This window comes from Lissotriton vulgaris, chromosome 2_1 (assembly GCF_964263255.1).
Source record: "Lissotriton vulgaris chromosome 2_1, aLisVul1.2, whole genome shotgun sequence".
NCBI classification, from domain to species: Eukaryota; Metazoa; Chordata; class Amphibia; order Caudata; family Salamandridae; genus Lissotriton; species Lissotriton vulgaris.
The window spans coordinates 1,950,160,652-1,950,182,691 of NC_141687.1; the positions used below are offsets into that span (position 1 = coordinate 1,950,160,652).

Sequence of the window (22,040 nt, forward strand, 5' to 3'; positions counted from 1 at the left end):
CTGTTCCCCATCAGCCTGGGAATGCAGGCAGAGGGGCACAACATGTGCCACCCTGTGTGCATTCAGCCAGGTTCCTGTATGGCATGGACTTTTGAGTCTATGCCGTGCAGAAACACCGTGTGGCATTCCCATTGTGGTGCCTCTTTCAAAGGCTCTGCCACTTTTGAAAGACGCACTGCAGTGGGACTGCCACACCACCTGCCCACCAGACCACAATGTTACTTGTAATATGTCGGACAGGTGGCAGCGACTCTTGGTTGTGCAGGGTTACGACAGTGGCCGCCTGCCCTGCAAACAGTAATAATCAGGCTGCTGGCTGTCCTGAAACTTGCAATATGCATGGCGGTGCCACAACGACACTACCTGCATATTGCATAGCCCCTGATCACCGCACCACCGCCAGGAGATGGCAGAGCCCGCGGTTCAATTACGGTCCGACCGGTCAAGTCCTAATAGGCAGCGAAACTGCCGGTGTGGGGGTGACTGGACCACCACCACTGCGCCACCATGGTTCTGGTGGTCCTTGGACCACCAGACTCGTATTTTGGCGCTTAGCCATTTTAATTAGGTGACTCTTTAGAATTCAAGGAATTATCCTAATCTACACACATATACAGGTTTTCCATTATTTCTAAAAATATAATTTTTCAAGACCTGATATTTCTGCTTTGTAATCCAAATGTCCAATTTCTTTTTTGTTTAGACACCTATGTATAATTAAGTGGCATATAAGAAATAGTACCGAAAATTCCTTAACTCTCCGGCATTTCATTAACATGTGTGATAACCCTCTGCTGCATCTGCAACAACAGTCAGCCTCAATTATGCATAATTTATAGATTTTATTTTGAGCCATAACAGTTGCATAAGTATCTTTGTTGTAATTGATATAATCTTATATTGGGGCCAACAGAGTCAACAGAAATGTCTTCGCTACAAGGGAGAAACCTGGTAAAAGTGCATAAAACCTTGACATTCAATCCCTCCCTACAAAACAGAGTCACTGCCTCATGACTCTATGCTCACATAAGTCCGTTATAAAATTCACATTTTCTCAGCATGGTAAATGTGCCACAATAGCTTTTCTATCAACATTTGCATTTGGCACGATATATTTCAAAGTTCTCTGACATTGACGATATTTGGTCTACACCACATAAAGCTGCACATAGATAAATAAAAAGAATAAAACAAAATATTTTTGACTGTATTCCAGCAAAGTAAAATTTTAATTTGCCTTAGTTGGATTCTGTTTGACGCTAACAGGTTCTTGTTTACTTTCCCATGATAGGTTTCCAGGATGTACATGTGATGCTTTTCGTGGGTTTTGGCTTCCTCATGACCTTCTTGAAACTATACGGCTTTGGAAGTGTTGCCTTGAACTTCCTCATGGCTGCCTTTTCAATTCAATGGGCCATTCTGATGCAGGGTTGGTTCCATTCATTTGAAGGAGGGAAGATCTTAATTGGAGTGTCAAAGTAAGTCTGAGTCGCACAAAGTCTACAAAGAAAACTAATCCATATATGACATTTTGTGGAATTTCTGTCAGAGGTCATACTGATAATTTAGTATTTTCTTTTCAAAAACCTCACCTAATATCAGGAATGCAATCTACTATCGCATATGTACAGACTTTTGGTAATTTGCACAAAAGGAGTGTAATTGTATGTTTGGAGTACAGACTATCACACAGGGGCATAGCGAAAAATAGTGCAGGAGGTGCAGTGGTACCGGGGCACAGGAGTTTAAGGGGACCTCTGAACTTCAATTATTGATCTTTTTTAACTACCAACCGGATGACAAGGGGCCCATTTTCTTTGCTAGCACCAGGGCCCCTGCCGCCCATACCACACCACTGCTATCATAAGATGGAACCCTCATTCGAAGTTTCATTCTAATTTAGATTTAGGTTTTCTAGTCCACACTGGTGTTGCAAGATTAGCGCTAAACTGTCTGCCAGGTTAAACTGATGGAATTTGAAAATTACCGGAAAATTATTGGTAACACCAATTTCCTCGTACTTTCCAGTAATATAATGAATCATTTGCAATATCTCATTACTTTTGCATCCAGGCATTACTAATCTCCATTGCGTTGGTAATTTTGTGTGGAAAAAAATTCACACCAGTGTCCTGTGTCTCCAAGAACTAGGGGGCATATTATCAAGGAACAGCATTAAAATTATCGCCGCTTTAGTGGCAGGAAACTGCCGCTAAAGTGGCGATAATAGGCTTGATAATATGGCCTTGAGAATTCCAATAGAAGCCCATGTTCTGGTGTTAACATGGGCTTCTATTGGAATTCTCTTCGGCATATTATGAAGCCCAATATCGCCGAAAGCGGCAATAATTTTTAACGCTGTTCCTTGATAATTTGCCCCCATGGCCTTCTATGTGCTTTATGTTCAAGATTGATTTTGTTGTTTAACCCCTCCCATGCTCGTGACGGAACGGTTCCGTCACGAGCCTCGGGTGGGCTGTGCTGCTGATGGAACGGTTCCGTCACGGCCCGCTCGCCGCGCCTGCGTGGTGCGAATTCCGCGCCTGCGCTGATGTTCTAAAGAGCGGGCGGGGCCGAGACGGAAGCACAGCTCACCGGCGGGCCGTGACGGAGTGGTTCTGTCACGAGCACGGGAGCGCCACGCGGCCCCGCCTCCCCCTTAGCGATGCGGCGGAATAGGAGTTAAGAAACTTGGGAGCAAATTATCAAGAACAGCGTTAAAAATATCGCCGGTTTAGCGGCAGAAAACTGCTGCTAAAGCGGCGATAATGGGCTTGATATTATGCCCTGGAGAATTCCTATAGAAGCCAATGGTCACACCAGAACATGGACTTCTATTGGAATTCTCAAGGGCATATTATCAAGCCCATTATCACCGCTTTAGCGGCAGTTTTCTGCCGCTAAACTGGCGATGATGTTTAACACCATTCTTGATAATATGCCCCCCATTTCTATAAGTCAATTGATGGAAAACTGGTAAGGTTCATTGAAGATCCTGATCTGTAACTGATTAGCGCAACTAATGTTTGGCTGGAAGGAAATATCTGAGCTATTTTACTTCTGGTTCATTTTTGGACTAAGAGGAACATTTAAACCAGGGTGGGCGGTCTGCCCTATTTAGAGATCCCTGCCTGCCTGGTGGGATCTCCTCGCCGGTTTGCCAACCTGGCTCTTCATTGAAAGTGCCGGTATTGCAAGCATTTTATTTAGAGGAAGCAAACGTTGCAGGTGGGTGTTTGTTCTTCTTAAATGAAACAAAATAGCTCTGATGCACAGGGAGTTTCCTCCATGCGCATTGGGTCTATTTTCCTTTTTCCCTGCATGGGGGACATAGGTTGGGAACATTAGTGATGACTGCCTGCTCTTGATAAGGCATGGCCACAGCTCCTATAAACCAGTGCTCCTCTAACAGTAGTACTACCGTATTGGGGTTTCCATTGGAGGAGCCAGATGAAGTGCCTCCAATGATAACCTAGAGGTTCCACCACCTGGTAAAGAGACTACTGCTTTATGGTATTTCTCTCATTTTGCCAAAAATGACATGATGCCCCGAGTTTTTAATGATACTTGTGTCATAAAACTAAAAAACGTGTAAAACTCATAAAATGGTTGTAAAAAACATCTCTAAAAAACATGTGACTCATTTAAATAAAACAGTGTTATCGAGAAAAAATATCACTTCTGATTAACCTGGTAACCTATATCCAGGAAGTGATGCTAGAGCTGAACATTTCCCTGAACTCACTGACGACTATGCAAAGAATATATATGCCAATCAGCACAGCATTGTATCACACAAGGCTGTGCAAGGAAATGCAAGGGATTCAGTGAGATTTACTGACTTTTTAGGAAATCTGCCATTAGATAACTTCACCTTACCTGTTCATACTGCTTGTCTAAATCTGCACTGCAGAGACATTGACATTCACAACAAGAAATAATGCTTTTAGTGTTTGGTCAATTACATTATAGTTCACTATTTCCAATATGACATCTGATATACAGCGTGACAGTCTCTGTACAACCCACTGTCTTTGGATCTTAATGATTGTGAGAAAGTGCCTCTTTTCCATGGTCAACCCCATTTTTCTCGAGTGATTCTACTGGTTTTTGAAGGTCTTGAAGTCTTTAGGGAGTTCTATGGCACTCTTGAAAATGTAGCTTGTCTTGCTTCTACTTGTATGTTTTGCATAATGTAGGTGTAGCAGCCTCGAAGCCTCATACCAAGTGGATTCTACTTCTGGGTTTACTGCTGGCTTCTACAGCACAATACTCTAACACCATTCTAGTTCATAGTAGCATAGCTCCATTCCCTGTCTGTCCAGCATACACACGTGACCCTGACATGTGGGATATGACAGTACTATCCCAATGGGCTGACACCTCAGCAGAGTATAATTACCTAGATAGTCTTTATAGAACTCGTGAAAAATGGAATACATCAATCTGTCCAAATTCATGAAGAATTGAAGAGGTCATGGAAAGAATTTGAACTACTATCATGAATTTAGCATACCTGATTGACATGATCTGCGTTAGCTGTCATGAGAATCTATTATTACCTGCATTTTGGTGGATTGTAAAGAAGACTTCTCACCTCATCCATTTTTTAATGCTATCACATGTCAAACATCTCAGGTGACTCAAGCAATCACATGATAGCATTTTCTCTCCTTCCTCTCCTTCACTGCAAACCTTCTCTGGGTAAATATTGCTGTTATTATCAGAAAAAGATTGAGCAAGATATTGATGTTTGCTTAGAGTAGATAATATAATTGGGATCTGATTGTTTCCATCAAGACCTACTATGTAACTTAGGTTCAGAAGCATGCAGAGTACATAGTGGTTGATTTTCTGACGACATTGCAAACACAATGGGCTGTACGCATTGTATGTATGTATTTGAGCTTATATAGCGCACAGCTACCCACAAAGGGTTTCCCGGCGCTTGCTTAGGGAACCCGTCCTGGTATTCCCCTGTGAGATAACCCCGGCAGGGTATGCACAAGGTGAAAGCCAGGCATCCCGCCGCGAGGGGCCGTTGTGGAGATTAAGCAAGCTATTGCCCAGAGTCGCAGAGTGTGAACCCGTGAGTTGAGAAGGCACCGAGGCGAGAATTATCGAGTCCGTGGAATTTTTTGAGCCCAAGACCCGCCGAGGCGGGGAATTGAACCCTGGTCCAGGGCCGATCTCAGCTTCCTGGTCTGCCGCTGAATTTGCTTAGTGCCTGTAAAGATCTCTCCTCAGATTTAGCGTTGCCTGGGGTTCTGGTAATTTTTGATGGGGTGAATAACAGAGAGTATGAGTTTTCTTAGAATAACATGCATAAACTGGAGCGGGTGAAATCTCCCGGTGGAGTGCCAATAGGCAGTGATGTTTACACTTAATTTATAGTTACGATGGGCTAACTAACTCAGAATGAATAGAGATCATAATGAAAGCAGATGGATTGCCAAATAATCTCTCAATTTATATTTGTGGACCTTGTTTGAAAGGGAAGTTAGTTGTATTAAAATCTTAAAAACTTATTTGGGGATATACACAAAGGTAACTTAAACACTTGTGAGTGAGTTATAAGTAAAGTTTACTCTGACACTTTTGAGTAGCTTTACTGTTTTTGGCTGTTTACTGAAATGTGTATACTAACATGCCTCCACCCCCTGAAAAAGCAGATGAAACCAAATTTATTAGAGTAAGATACAACTACTAAAATGGGGCAGTAGTAAGCCCAGCACCACACATGGAACACCACTGATATTGCAACACTCTTCCACAGAAAATAATGGAGGAAGGAATTTAAAATAGAACCAGATAGAAATTAAATGAAATTTAAATTAATTTAATTTGACTTTTTAAATATATATAAAACATATTTAGTACAAACATTAAACATAATCAACAAATATATATTAGTTTATGATAACATATTTTAATAACTGTTTAATTTAAACATAAATGTAATTAATGAAAACATTGAAAAAATAATCCTATAACTAACTTGTTATTTGCCACGGATGCCTCCACCTCCCTAACACTGATGCATGTGACAGGCTCCCCATCTCAAAAGTTGAAATTTAAAAAAACACAAGCTACAGCACTCTGTTGCAGAAACCCCCATTTAATTCCTGTGCAAGACAACAATGTGTTTCGCTTGTACGAGAATTAAACCGGTGTTTCTGTGGGGTATCTTGTGATGTTTTGATATTTGAACCTAATAAAAAATATATACATTTTTACTTTAGGCAGATATTTGTAAATACATCTATGAAAAATGATGATAATTTCATTTAATATATTTAAAATAATTAAATATCTAATTCAAAATTACGTTAATGGTGTTGTTACTTCTATCTTGTTCTACATTTAAAATAAACCTATTAGATGTATTTATACTAATATTTAACATAAACAGTCCAAAGCATTCACTGATGGACTTTATTCATCATTGAAAATGTTGGTGCAAGGCTCTACAATGTATATTTGTCTTGCATGATGGCAATGAATTAGGATTATTCCTAAAGTAGAATACATAATTTTCCAGCATGTCATAATTTTGTCTAATTGTTATCTAGCCGACTTAATTCAACTTGGTCACTAATACAATCTCAAGAAAAAACTGCCACCTTTTTCTGCATCCTGTTAAACAAGTCAAACTTCTCACCTGCACACCTGCACCTGCAATTCACAATGAATAATTTGCTGTCAACCATGATGAGTTATTACATTATGTGTTTGCTGAGTAAACAAAGAAATATACTCTAGGTTTTCATTCCTGAGGGGACACACTGTAAATTTTAAGTCCAGTGGTATGCAGGCCACACAGTAAGAATACAGCATTAATGTTCTTTACTTCATGACTTGCTGTGTTTGACTGTGCAGGGAGGATCAGTGTTAGTGTACCATATAGAGGTAGTAGCTCCAACCTTGTGTTCAGTCCCACTGGGATGGCCAATTAAATCTCATCTAAAATTATGTTCCGCGTTTCTGATTTCACTCTCAATGGGTTTGCAAGACATGTGCATCACCCACATGATTTCCTCTAAGCAAGCTTACAGAAAATGATTCATAGCTTCATCATTTTTCTTTAGATGGAAACCATCTATATTTTTATTAAGATACCCCAAACGTCAAACTGCGTGTAGAAACCCCCAGCATGAGAAAGCCCAATAGACAGCAAAAAATGGGAGCTTACGACTTGGGCACTATTGCACTGAACTATTTGAGCATGGAATGAAATAATTATTCATCAGTAATATATCAAAAAGTGTTTGTAGTTATTTTTTGATACTTGCAGAACACCTTCATCCTGTGAGTTGCCTATTACACATGGCACCAGAATATCATTGTCTAAATTACACCTAACAAAAATATTTTGCCGTAAATATAATTTACAAAATACCATCCCAGCCCCCGTCAGCATTAGGCCATTTACACTGAATGGAGTGAAGTTTTGTAAACCATACTAAGGCCACAAAAATTATGTCAAACAATATTTGTACTAACAATATTCTGACAATCAACCAAATATAGACTAAATTTACAGACTAATGATACAATATTGATTAAGTATACCGTTTTTGTATTTCTTTTTATTATAATTTTGCGCCTTCTCCCCTGGTTTTAATAATTGCCCACTTGCCTGCACTGTAATTGTTTATCACCGCTTTTTCGGCGGGCCCCCTTTCCAAGCTTTCCCATTTTGGCGGACATCTTTAAGGGAGGGAAGGACGCCTGGCGGCGCTATCGTGGCTGACGGTCTAGTCGTCAGAAGGACGCTAGACCCTCATTTAATACGGTCATGTCCACGCGCAGCGGTCACGCGCAGCGGGCTCGCAGGACTCTCGCCGGAGTCGCGCCAGAGTCTAGCCCGTCTGCGCCCGTCCGCGCTCGGTTGGGGTCAGCGGCCAGGTCTTTTGGTCGGCGACAGGTATTTACTTTTAAAGATCTACAAGATTTGGATACTGGTAGGCAGATGTTAGACCCCACCATCATGACTAAACTAGAAGACTTGAACATTTTCCGACCATGCAGGGGTAGTTTTGGGCCACTCCCACCTTCTCTGAAAGTAACCAGCTTAAACACAAGGTCTCTTCAAAAGCACCATCTTGAAATTTTCTCTCTTCTTCAAGATGAGGACATTGATGTTTTAACTCTCACGGAGACATGGTTGGGCGAAAATTCCCTGCCTGACATTATAGCTGCCCTTCCCAACGACTATGATGCGGTATGTCACATTCGCGCAGATAATGCCCGGGGTGGTGGGGTAGCAATTCTGTTTAAAAAAAGACCTAAAAGCTGTCAAAATAGCAGCTGAGACCGTAGAACTAGCCGACATACTTGGAGTGAAGATCACTCTGAATAATTCATGTCTAGTGATTCTTACAGTTTACCGCCCTCCAAACTCCACTTCAGTATTCAATGACTTATTTGCCCCGATCATGTCTGATTTATGTACAAGATATCAAAAAATTGTGGTAACCGGGGATTTTAATATGCATTGGGATAAAGCTCAGAAAGCCCTGCCAACTAGACATCTGGAGAATACTATGTCCTCACTGGGTATGAGACAGCTTGTAGATGCCTCCACTCATGTTAAGGGGCACATTCTAGATCTTATTTGGACTTCAGACCCAAAGGTAAACCTTGTGGACATTGTACCCTGTATTTGGTCGGACCATTACTTGGTGAACTGTGAGATCCCAATTGTAAGCTATCCGTCCCAAAAACCTCCAAAATTGAAAAAAGTCCGGCAATGGTCAAAAGTGGATTCACAATCCTTGATCAGTAGCCTTCCTGATCGTATCCAATCATTAGTCTCAAACAGAGACTTAGAACAGGACTATAAGGATATAACGCAGAATCTGAGTCAGGCGATCGACCAGATAGCACCGGAAAGACTACAAAAAGCAAAAGGACTAGTAAAAGGTGCCCCATGGTTCACCCGGCTTCTGAGGGACCATAAAAAGAAACTCCGCCTTCTAGAAAGGACTTGGAGGAGAACTAAAGATGGGACAGATCGGGAACAATATAAAATCTCACTTAAGTCATATAAAAAACTGATAATGGCAACAAAAGCAGATTTTTATGAAACTCGTATAAGTCAAGCCGAGAACATTCAGAAGGAAACGTTTAAAATCTTAACTGAGTTGAGTAAAAAAACAGAAACGATGGAAACAACAATAACTGTCGATAGCTTTCAAAGCTTCTTTCTTGAGAATGTGGGGATTATCCTTTCTGAGATTAAGAACAGTGCCCTGAAGGGCCCTTCTCCGTCACAGGAAGCTCAAATCTCCTCAGAAGCATATATTTCTAAGCTTCCTGAGATAGACTCTCTAAGTCTTGAGCAGCTTATGAACAACACAAAGTCAGGCTCCCCGGCGGACCCGTGCCTCCCTAGGGTCTTTCGTTTGGCGCGTCCTATCTTAGAAGACCATATTATCTCCGTTCTCAACAGCTCAATGGAGACCGGCCATTGACCATTGAGTCTCAAGGAGGCACGTGTCAAGCCTCTGTTAAAGAAGTCAGGAGCCGACCCGGCTATTTTAAAAAACTACAGGCCGATATCCCAACTGCCATTCCTGTCCAAGGTCCTAGAGCAACATGTGCTGAAGTCCCTTTCCTTATTCCTGGAGTCACACCATCTACTCCAGGAGCGCCAGGCAGGGTTTCGTGCACACCACAGCACCGAGTTGGTGATACTCTCGGGCTGGATGAGCTGAGAGGTATGGCTGACAGTAAGAAACCGAGCGCTCTGATACTCCTAGACCTATCGGCGGCATTCGATACTGTCAGCCATTCCCTGCTACTGGACAGATTGGCCACTTTTGGGATAAGGGGTCAGGTCCATCAATGGCTTCAATCCTTTCTGACAGGCAGGACCCAGAGGATTCAATTAGGGGATGCCATCTCCGAGGTGGGTATTCTGGAGTGCGGAGTCCCTCAGGGCTCCGCATTTTCCCCCTACTATTCAACCTCTACCTCCAACCGCTGATTGACTCTCTAGCGAACATGGGTTGTCGTGTGTTTAACTACGCTGACGACACCCAGTTGCTACTGAGTATTGATAACACGGTCCTGGCGCAAACTAATGCCCAGAACATTCTCAGACATACGGTTGGCTGGATGACGGCAAACCTGCTGAAAATAAATCCGGAAAAAAACGGAGGTTCTGGTGGTCTCCACCTTAGCCTCACCCTGGAGTGACCTTTATTGGCCCCAGGAATTAGGTCCCTCACCGAAACCGTGTGATAAAGTAAAAAGTCTCGGTATCAAGATTGACAATGAGTTGTCAATGGCCAGTCAGATTTCCTCAGTAGTAGGGATGTGTACTGGTTTGATCAGACAGCTGCGAAAGTTGGCCCCTCTTCTCTCCTTTTCCGCACTCCGTATGATTGTTTCTGCTACCATCGTCTCGAGGCTGGATTATGGGAACGCCCTTTATCTAGGTCTGCCTAAAATCCTGACCAACAGATTGCAGGTGGTCCTGAATGATGCGGCGCGTCTGATCTTCAAGCTACCTAGAAGATCCCACGCCTCTCCTTTACTGTTCAAGCTACATTGGGCAAGCCCCTGCCTATATTAAAGAACGCTTGGAGGTGTATACCCCCAAGCGAGTCTTGAGGTCTGCTGATTCCCAGCTACTGGTCTGCCCTCGTTACAAGCTAAAAACCACAGGAGGGAGATCCTTTTCGGTTCTGGTTCCACAGATTTGGAACAATCTACCAGAATCACTTCGGAAAGAAGCAAATCTCCTGCGTTTCAGGAAGCTGTTAAAAACCCTCTTATTTAGGGAGGCACTCGGCTCATTTAAAAAAGCTGTATTACAGGCCTTTCTGCCTCTCTCATGTCCTCAATCACTGTTGTTTGTTATCTGGTCTTGAGCTCCTAGAGACTTGTAGGTGAGTTGGCGCTATAGAAAACGAAGTTAACAATAACAATAACAAACTAAGTTAACAAGTGATCTATTCACTTGTGTGATAATAAAGCAGGCTTACAATAAGTGGTTGTTAGTCCATGACTTCACTCAGTTTTCCAGTAACAGCTTGGTGATGACAATTCCACCTCTCCAGGAAACTAACAAAGTGAAGTTTGCTACTATGAGCTTTGTTGTTGGTGTCTTCTGTTTGGTCAGTAAGGAATATAGAGTTCCCGGTCAGATGGATCACCTCCGCTTTGACTGTGTCTTACGGTTTGGAGATACTTCCCTCCACCTCGGAGACTGTTGCTGGGGTATTACGGACATTCTGGTGCAGGAGGGCCACATCCAACAACACTTCTTGGATGTAAGGGCAGTGCTTGAGTCCTGAAGTGTCTGAAATATATCTGCAGTGTTGCCTCCACCCTGTGTATAGTCTCCCTAGGAGTCCCCACCACAGGCCCCTTTCTGTACTCCAGCTGGTTCCATGACGTTATCAATCTTGGTTTGGGCCGAGGTTGCTAGAAGCTTATTGCAACCCATATTGACTCTGGGTTCCCACTGGGGGTTCTCAGCCATCTCAATATCCGAGGAAGTCTTGGAGATTGTGGGCAGTGCGATTCCTGCACCACTTGCCCTGCCCTACTCCAGCAGGGACCCAGGAGTTCAGGGGTCTATTTGCGGCAGGTCAGAGGCATCAGCCATAGTCTATTGCAATAGGGCCCGAACGTGGTTGCGCCAGGCCTCTGGTGGGGTCCCGTTTACAACATGCCTTCATGTCCGTCATGTGGGTCACTTCACACTCCAAAGGCGCGCCTCTTGTGCATTCCTGTCTTGCAGGACTCCTCCGGGTCACCAGGTGCCCAAAGGCGGATCACCTTGCAGCATGGTGCAACTCAGGAGGCAATTAGAGCTTTTCCGCCACTGGGTCTGTGGTCATGACGCTGTCTGTGTCATCTAGGGCCTCCACGTATCTTCTGCTTCCTCGAGGGTGCCCTCCTGGGTGAACGACCTGCAGGGAAGGACCGTCAGGATGACCCCTCAATCTTGACTATGCAAGTGAGCGGTGCCATCCCTGCCACCGTGTAGTCAAGTGCTGCCCTTTCGACTTTCCCCTCAGAGCTTGGTTCTCTAGTGATAGGATGTATTGCCCTGGGCGTTTCCCCAAGGAGTTTAGGTTCCCGGGGCATTGTCTCAGTGGACCTGTAGTGCTCCCCCAGGGCACAGAAGCTAGATCGTGGTGGCCAGCGGACCCGTCTGAGGGAGGAGGAGTTGTAGGTGTTGGCTGCGAAGGTGGAACTCAGCGAGGGGGCCGCCATCCTGCCATGCCCAATTTTGTTCAGAAGCCAAGAGAGAGCAAAAAAAAGCAAAAGTAATCTTTGCCATCCTCCCTCCACAAGTACCCAGGGCCTTTACAGGCTCAGGGAGTTGGGCCTCCTGCACTCTCTCCTTTAATTTTAAATTGACCCCGGCAGATGGGGTCACCCTGGCCTCTGTCAGGTTCGAGGAGGGGGACCGCATGCCATTCTCCTTTTTAAATTGCACTGGGCCTCAAGAGGTGAGATTCCCGGGGCTGACAACAACTCAGGGAGGGAGGACACATTCCCCTCTCCCCCATTTTTGGCATTCAGCCCTGGGTGATGGATTCCACATGATCAATAGCGGCTAGGAGAGGGGAGGTCCTAGTCACACCCCCTTCCTAAATATTTTATTAAAATGACCTCCTGGCCCTGGTCCACCTGAGGGTCAAAATAATAAAATTTAAAAAAATCACAAAAAAAATCAATGAAGTTTTATTATTTTTTAATGCTAGGATTCTGCAGGAGTCCCACAGGATCTTGGCATACAAAAACTTTTTTTCACTCATGGCTGGGAGGTAAGCATACCTACATTGCTCCCATATATTTTTTTAAGGACAGGAGATGAAGTCCCCAAGTCATTTTATGCCTGCTACTATTTTCTTTCTCACATTGTAGGCAGCCAATCAGAGTGCTCGCTCCTGAAGGAGAACTCTAACCTGGGAGCGAGAAGGTTCAACTGACAAAAGAGCGCTTTTTTTTTAAGCTGGATTCAAGGGACATTCGTGAGAGTTCCTCAAACCCAACCATCCAGATATACAAATATTGTAACTTAATTTCTTAAAAACAACAGAACGGATTTATGCAAGCCATAAAAAGCATGTGTTATGGACCAAGATATAGCTTCCTGCCAAATCGATGTAATTCCATCCAGCAAGTTTTGTGCTATTGCATACCAAAATAAGTCTGTAGAAAATGCATGGAAATATTGAACTTCGGGATCCCCCCTTATTCTCACCTTTCTTGATGGATCACCCTGAAAATTTTTATGAAGAAACTAGGCAATAAAGAAAACTTTTGTGGAAAGATTCATGAAAATTCATGAAACGGCACCAAAGTTATTAGCAAACTAAAAAAAACATGTCCTTTGGAAACGCAGACCTAGTGTTGGCAATTAGTGAGCAGGGATCCACCCACGAACTACCAGCTCAGCAGGGATGGGGGTGAAGGCCCAGCAGTTAAGGGTTTAATGGCATGATGACAAGCTATTCTTGTAAACGATATTAATGACACAATATTTATGTCAGATAATTCTTTTGACAACAATATTCTGAAATGTTCCCACAAATGCAGCAATTTGCATATATTAAGTTTTCTCTTTCTGGAGAAGTTTGGCAGAAAGTAAAGCTACAAAATAACAATTCAAAGCTTAAAAACTTTAAAAATAAAAACGAAGCCTTCATACTTTAATGAGTATATCATTTATACAAATACGAATATTAATGTCTGTTTCTGTTTTTTCTGGGGAAAGCTAAAACAAGGAATAAATGAACTGGCACATGTGGATGATTATCTTTTACTACCTGAAATATGTGATCAAGCGGCTGCAACATACGTTTTATCAGGAATGATTCCAGTCCTCTCAATTCATGTTCCTTCTCTCCCTCTGGATTGTTGCATATGCCTGAGATTCCGCCCATAAATATTTTAGTGGAAGAGTCCTGCCTCCTACCTACACATCACCAACAATTGTCATACAGTTGCTAGATGTTCTTAACGAGGCTAGGACCGCCTATCAGAAGCACTAGGAGGATGGCTGAGCAGGTGTAGTGATGACGTGCGCAAATTGTCATCCAGGCAGCATTTTTCCTTACACCTCATTTGCAGCTGGTTGGGAATGTTAACACTTGGGAGGAATCCATCAAGCAAAGAGAGAAATTCTTTCTGGGTGTAATTTTAAGGGGTAAAGCTTACATACATGATTGGAGCCAGTGAGTTTCAGTAACTGACACAGCTTTTCAACCCATTGTCTGTAAATATCCCCTCAGTCATCACCTATTTCTCTCCATAGGCACTCTTACCTAGGGTTTTAGATAAAGCTCTGTCAGTAAAGCAGAGAAAACCCTGCAGATGCCTCCTTATTCAGGTCTGAGCTATGGCATCCAGTGTTATTCTCGCTGAAGGCAGTGGCATCATTTATGAATGCACAGTGTAATGCCGGCCACAGCTTACCATCACCTTCTCCGAGAATTCGGTTCAAAGCTTCACAGTCCTGTAGGAAGCTGGCTCTGTGTGTACTATACCAAACCTAGGTATAGTGTGGAAAGAGTCCAGTGGATCCCCAGAGGCTTAAGTAGAACATACTAAGGGCCAGATGCACGATACAAATTTGCATGCAAAAACAGATTTGCGACCCATTTGCGCATGCCAAAATGCTCTGGGCCATGTACTAAGACTATTTTGCAACTCGCAAATAATTTGTGACTCGCAAGCTAGTGTATTGTGACTCACTTCCTGATAGCGACCTGACAAGCCATGTACAAATGTTTTGCGACCGCAATTACGGTCGCAAAACACTCGCACTTTACCGTCCTCTTCAAGAGGATGGTAATGCAATCCCAGGGACCACTACCTACTCGTAAGTTTTTTTTAAAATAATGCATACCGTTTTCTTTGTTATGCTTTACAGTAATTGAAATGCGTTTGTGTTGTCAATCAGAAACAGTAGAACTTAGCAGTTGTAAAAGATAAACAGTTTAAATGCAGTAGAATAACATAATAATAATCCATATTTGTAAAGCATGAACATATCACCCCTTAAGGTTTCAAGGAGCTGGAGCCCACCGGGGACATTAAGTCAGATGGTGCTGAACTGAGCTGCTGCCATGCGAACCATCATGAGCTCTGCGCTCATGAGTCAGATGCTCTAGCCACTGCGCTACACCTCTTCCTCTGCATTCAATGCAATGCTATAGAAGGAAAACAGTGAGATGCATTAACAACAAACCCCCTAAGACTCTTCCAGTCTTAGGGGATTTTGACCAACACTGGGTAAGGGTCAGTTTAAGGTAGAAACTGTACCACCAGCGGCACTGGGGTGGCTGGGTGCAGAAGGCAGCATCAACTGTACACGACCAGTGGCACAGGGGTGGCTGGGCCCAGGTTGCAAATCAGCATTGGTGCCCCAATGCTTCTCTATGGGGAATCTCGGTTGCACTACAGAATTTGCGACTCCTGAGTCGGAAGCCGGGAGCCAAGGTCTCTATTTTTAAAATTGTAAACTGATTTGTTGCGCGATCTTTTAACCTGTTTGACTTGTTGGACATTCACACGCACTCTGAACACTGTGTGATTTAGACACAGTTTATATCCACCCTGAACGCTGTGTGAGTGAGACACAGTTGCTAAAAACTAAAAAGCTTTTCTCCTTGTAATTCCCCGATCCCGCGCGCTCCACTGGTAGCCAATTTAGGGTCTCCTGGACAGCGTACTAGGCAGAAAAAACAGCGCACTTCACAGCCGCCATCTTGGGAAGGGCGGTCGGCGCTCTAGCGTTGCGGGCGATTTAGGCCCCCACACTTCAAAATGACCCCTCCCCGCCGGACACGTAGCGGACGAGCGCAGCGGGCGCGTCGTTGGCGCGCCGGAGGTGCGCCAGAGGTAAGCCTGTCTGCGCCCGTCCGCGCCAGAACGGGCTTATGGCCAGGCACTAGAGATCAGATGAGGCTATCGTATTCCAGGGAATCCTTATGCCAACTCAATCAGCCTCTTCAGCCCTCATGCACTCAATCATTTAGAGGTGAATCCCAATGCACCCACTGTCTCCATTGTTCATTCAAACTTACCCCTGCCAAGACCGGGCACCACCCCCAGACGGTCATTAGCATGGCCCTGATTAACTGCGGATCTCTGCCCAAACATGCCCACGAAATACACATGCTCTTGGAGGAACACCAACTGGAGAACCTGTTTCTTACAGAAACATGGCTCGCTCAAAATTCAGACGCTTATATAGTACAGGCATTGCCTCACGGCTTCCTTATTTAACACCTGAATCAACCAAAGGGTAGGGGAGGAGGGATAGCTGTCATCTACAGAGACTCTCTTTCATGCATATTCCACGACAGCCCTCTGGCGGACTGCGAAAATGTGCACTTCACCATCCAAATTTCCCCCCGTAACTCCCTATCAGGAGTTCTCATATATCGCCCACCAGGGGCCATGGGGCAGTTCCACAGTTCACTCTTGGAATGCTCCTTGGCCATGGCCAGCACCCTGCCTAATTTTCTAATCTTAGGGGACCTCAATGTCCACTTCGATAATAATGAAGACGACACTGCCACAGAACTGCTCTTAGACCTGGCAGCCCACCAACTTCACCTACAAAATGACCTACCCACGCACAATCTTGGGCACTTGCTCGACCCCATTTTCTGCAACATTCCTGACCTCATAGTGGGAGCACCCATGCCAGTACCCTGGACCGATCACCTGCTTATCCCCTTTAGCTGGCAGGTCCGGACCGCTCCACCTCCTACCCAAGCCACGGGTAGACTCTCTCGTCCCTGGGCCAAACTTGATTTCGGCAAATGGAAGCAGGCACTTGAGCATTCTAGGCCCCACCTAGAAACTGACCCTGATACAGCGGACGCGGAGTTCTCGTCCTGGATTGAAAACTCCCTCGACACCGTCCTCCCCAAAAAAACGTATCTGAAATCAAGGAAAAAAGTCACCTCTCCGTGGTTCACACAAGAGGTCCGCCTCCTAAAAAACTCTGTAAGAGATCTGAAAGAGTGTGGAGGAAAGACTTCGACCTTAACAGCAAAAGTGACTATAAACAGGCTATTCTCAACGACAAAAAAGCTCTAAAAAATGCGCAAACAGTCTTCTTCAATGAAAAAATCAGTTTGGCTTCCTGCTCGTCCAGAGAAACTTTCCAAATCGTGAAACAGCTCTTAAAAACCCCAGAACCTCCATGCACGAATGACCTCTTGGACAATCACTGTAATGAGTTAGCCACGTTCTTTGACCAAAAAATACAAAACATCCTCCATCACCTCCCCCCTCTTACCCCTGTGGACCCTCCACGCCCCCACCAGTTGCAGACCCAGAAAATGAACACAGAACTTGACATGTTCACCCCCATCAGTGAGGACACCCTACGGCCCATCCTCCAACCTCTCAAAAGTGGGTCCCCGCATGATCCAGCCCCAGTCAAATATTTAAAACTGGTAGCTCCCACCATCCTTGCTCCGATAGTGAACCTGATAAATACCTCTCTAGCAAACGGAACGGTACCTCCGAGCTGGAAGAAGGCGGTGGTGAGAGCCCTAATCAAAAAACCCAACCTGGACCCCAGCGACCTGTCTAACTTCAGGCCGATCTCCCTCCTCCCTGGCATCAGCAAGATGGCTGAAAAATTTATCACGGCCATCTGTCCAACTACCTGGAAACCAATGAACTGTTAAAACCTTCACAGACAGGCTTCCGCCCGGGCCAGGGTACAGAAACAGCGATGGTAGCGGTTGTCGAAGAGGCTAGGAAGATCATCGATGCAGGAGGATCAGTGGCAGTGATCCTCCTGGACCTCAGCGCGGCCATCGACACCGTCAACCACCTTATCTTGGCTCAGCAGCTCAGAGACCTCCGTATCTCAGGGTCTGACTTGTCCTGGCTAAAATCTTTCCTCCACAACCGCTCCTTCCAGGTGGCGGAGGGTAACTTCATCTCCAAAGAGACCCCTATACGTTGCGGAGTGCCACAGGGCTCGTCATTGAGCTTGACGCTCTTCAACGTATACATGTCGCCCCTTGAAAAAATTGTCACCCCGCATGGAATCAAACTCCTGACCTACGCGGATGACACCCAGCTGGTTGTCTCCCTCAGTCAGCAGGAAAACCCTACCATCGATCTGTACTCCTGCCTGGGGATATAGTCAGCTGGATAAACAGATCTCACTTAAAACTCAACGGCGAAAAAACGGAGATACTAGTGTTGGGCAACCAGTGGCCCCCGTGCATGGGCCCGCCCCCAACCCCCAAGGCAGACATCAAAAGTTTGGGGATCTGACTTGATCAAAACCTCACCCTAAACACCCAAGCAAGAAAAACTGCAGGAATTTGCTATGGTCTACTACGCACTGCGCGCAAGATCCTCCCCCTGCTCCCTTTCCAGTCAAGAAAGCTCCTCATACAAGGACTAATCCTGTCCAGACTGGACTACGGAAATGCCCTATATCTTGGCGCACCGAAAAAAGTTACAGCTAGGCTACAGGTTGTGCAAAACGCTGCTGCCCGGATTCTCACTCACACCAAGAATCGCTGCACGGCTAAACCAGCGATCAGAGCACTACATTGGCTGCCCGTTCTGCAAAGGGTGCAGTTCAAGGCCCTGTGCCTAACCCACAAAATCCTTCATGGAAAAGCTCCCCCCATCCTCAAGGACCTCGTTGTCTCTCATACCACCTCTAGAACCCTTCGATCCTCCAATGCCCACCTAACCCAGACACCTAGGATCAAGAAAGCGCGCTCCGGAGGCCGGCGCTTCTCCTATCAAGCGTCCAAGTTGTGGAACGCCCTCCCTCTTGACCTCCATGCCCAACACAATCTCCTGCCCTTTCCGAAGCTTCTAAAGACTTGGCTGTTCCCGTGACTTTCTCCTCCTGCTCTCGCCTGATCTACCTCGGATCTTCTGTCAGCTCTGGGACGCTCACGGGCAGCCATGCGCTTTAGAAATCTTCTTACAATTACAATTACAATTACAATTACAAAGAAGCTGCAGGCTTGGACTAGGAAGCTGACTGAAGGTGATCGCCAGCAAGGCAGGTAAGTTGAGATGTCGAAGAAAGGCTGGGCACTGTGGACTGGGCTTCCCAAGTTCGGGGCAGAGGATGCCGGTGTGCCATTTGGTGTCAGATTTTTTTTACCAGAGCCGGTCGCGGTCAGGGGGACCCTTCATGTAGAGGCTGCAGGAGATTTCGTGGGGTGCAGGAGAGGTCAGGCACTGATGGAGTAAAGGTCTGGATTACTAAGGAGATGCCACTGGACAGGTAAGCCACTCAGACTTGGGCTGTGGGATTTGTGTGCAGAGTGGGCAGGGGTTGCAGATTCGCCTGGATCTTAAGTCCTTAAAGTTGGAGTTTTTTGGACAGGGCTGCTGTCCTCCGGAGATCTGGTCTTTGTTGAAGGGTGACAGTCTTTTTGGGGTTCTTGGAAGTCACTGGCCACTGGACAGGCATAGTCTTCTTCGCAGTGTCCTTGAGCAGGAGACAGGCTGGTAGGGCTGTGGCCAAATCAGTAGCTGTCTTCCATGCTCGGCTACACACTGTCTTCTTTGTCATTTGCTTTTTATGTCACAGGCATCTGAGGATTAAGTTTCAAGGGTGCCCCTAAATACTGAATTTAGGGGCATTACAGGTACTGCCAGCTGGTAGCCAATGGGCTACTTGCCTTTAGGGTGCCTACAACCTTTGTATGTTCCCTCCCTTTGAGGATGGGGCATCCCCTAACCTGATTGGGTTGAATCCCTCCATTCAAGATGGAGGATTTCTGTTGTGATGACAGGAGGACAGTTTTGTCGGAAACGCTTCTTTAATCAATGAAGACAGAGTTCACAAAAGCGTGGTCCCTTCAACGCCAGCCACAGCACAAACTGTTGGTGGTGGAACCCACCCGCAGTTCACAGAGGAAAAGAACACTGTTGGAGATTCAAAAGGAAAAGAAGCACTGCTAAAGGCAAGTGCATCATTACAACATAATCCCCTCCCTTCTACCCAAAAGTCAAAGAAAGAAAACAAGAGAAAATACAAAGATGCAGAATGATAAAGAAAGAAAAGATAAATCAGGTCTGAAGAAAGTCCTCCAAATAACAAGTAGGTCTCCGCAACCGAGGAGGTCGGGAAAGACCCACACCACCATCAGATGAAAGAACAGAGGAAAAAGAGGAAGAAGCATCACCTGAACCCATTTCTCTTCTAATTTGAGAACCAGAAGAAGACAGTTCAGCATCACTCATCAACATAAAACCATTCAGATGAACATGAGAATTACCAGAGGTAGGTTCATGCGTGAGTGGATCCACCCCAACACCCTTACGATACAAAGCAATCTTGCGTTTGTTCCATTTGTTACCATTGTCCAGAAGTACATAGGTGTCAAACGCTTGCTTGACCCCAGTGGCGTCACTAGGGTTGGTGTCACCCGGTGCGGGTAACTCATGGTATCACCCCCTCACGACTTACCGCATGGGCTCGAGTCTCGGCAATGACGCTGAACATCCTGTGATTCTGGGCAAATCACTTAATCTCCCCGTGCCTAACAAAAAATTAATGTGTCTTCATGTAATGCAACTGGTGCTATGTAAAGCACTACTCGCTGCTGGTTAGTTATTGTAGAATCACCCCCATACCCCTCTCTTGATTGACAGAGTTGCACCACTAAACCTTTTAACCCACAGAAGGAGAAATATGGCAGCAGGTAAAATAGTATAAACTGAACTCCATAAGGGGCCTAAAGTCCAGGTAACTGCAGGTCACTCAGAGGGCGGTGGGTATATGAAATCATAATACTCAGTATGTCGGTTTTATCCCAGCAGTGTCACGTGCTGTAGCAGACTAGTACCATCAGTAATACCACTTTTTAAAGTTACCTTGCTTTTTAATGTTGACATAAATAAAATACCCTGCGCCACTGAAGTTCAAAATGTTCAAAGGATGTAAAAATAATTCAGACATCTGCCCCTGCACTGTCTTCAGCACAATAACAGCACCATGAACTATGGGGTTTTACAAACTTGTTAGGAGATGACATTCATTCTCTGCCCCATTAACGGCCTCTGTCTTTTCTCACCTGCGCAGGTAGAAATGCTGAGGGTCTGACTTACTTCAGTCTAAATTCTCTGTTGCCTTCCAATGAAACGTTTATTACACCCACAAGGATGCCCTCACTCACTCTGCCAAGACATTCGGTTTTCAGTGCTGTGCCTGACAAGTCTTTTATTCACTCCTTTATTCTTTCATTCCCTGAACTGCTTCACCAGCAGAAAAAGCCTGAGCCCCTCTCCGTTCCTGCGCAGCAAGGGCCCTAAAGAATGCTTACTTTTGTGTATTACCTTTTGCAAGTTATATCACTATTCTGCGCAAGCCAGAGACTTGTGCGTGTAAGGTATAATACCACACACTTTTTTCTACTTAGCATCATTTCCTTTAGCGTGGAATTAGGAATACCTTTGAGAGAAAAAAGATTTCGGGCTTTTTGTACACAAGCCATTTTCACTTTCTCAGCGCACTGCTCTTGATGAATTTTACTACATAAGCCGTTTTTTTTCCACTGACGGATAAACTCATACAGTGAGACAGGTCTTCTGGTTCAAGGTGCCACGGGATCTGCTGAAATTCCTGAATTACCGTATGACCCAGGGAGTGTTCTGACTTCGGAAGTCATGTATTTCTATATATCCCCTTAATGTACAAAAATACTTTTTCGTAGTGTTCCACTGTTAAAAACTGTGAATGTCTCCCGGGCTAGTCAGAGGAAAATGACTTTGGTCTTTGGAGACAAACCTTCTGGAAGCTCTTTTTTTCTCATTTGTTTTTGGCACTCTCGTGACCCTAGGCAAGGATGCCAGAGTGTTTAACACATTTTTAGATAGGCAAGTTATGACAGACACTTCGATACCAGTCATACACGCTCTATGCATACAAGCACCTTCCAGAAGTTACATTACTAGGACTCAGCCCGCCTGCAGGAAATGACATTTAGACTCCATTTCGTAAATATTACATCACATGCATGAGCAGAGTGAGACACTGATCAGATAGGTGTGCGGAT

General features: G+C 44.9%; 1 protein-coding gene across 2 annotated transcripts in view; it reads left to right on the top strand.

Annotated features, from left to right (window-relative positions):
- RHCG (Rh family C glycoprotein) overlaps positions 1-22,040 on the top strand; it is a 381,077-nt gene that overhangs the window by 87,050 nt on the left and 271,987 nt on the right. For both annotated transcript variants that reach the window (XM_086958133.1, XM_086958132.1), the window contains exon 2: positions 1,292-1,478. In XM_086958133.1, the coding sequence (XP_086814259.1) occupies positions 1,292-1,478 (187 nt within the window). The remainder of the gene's footprint in view (positions 1-1,291; positions 1,479-22,040) is intronic.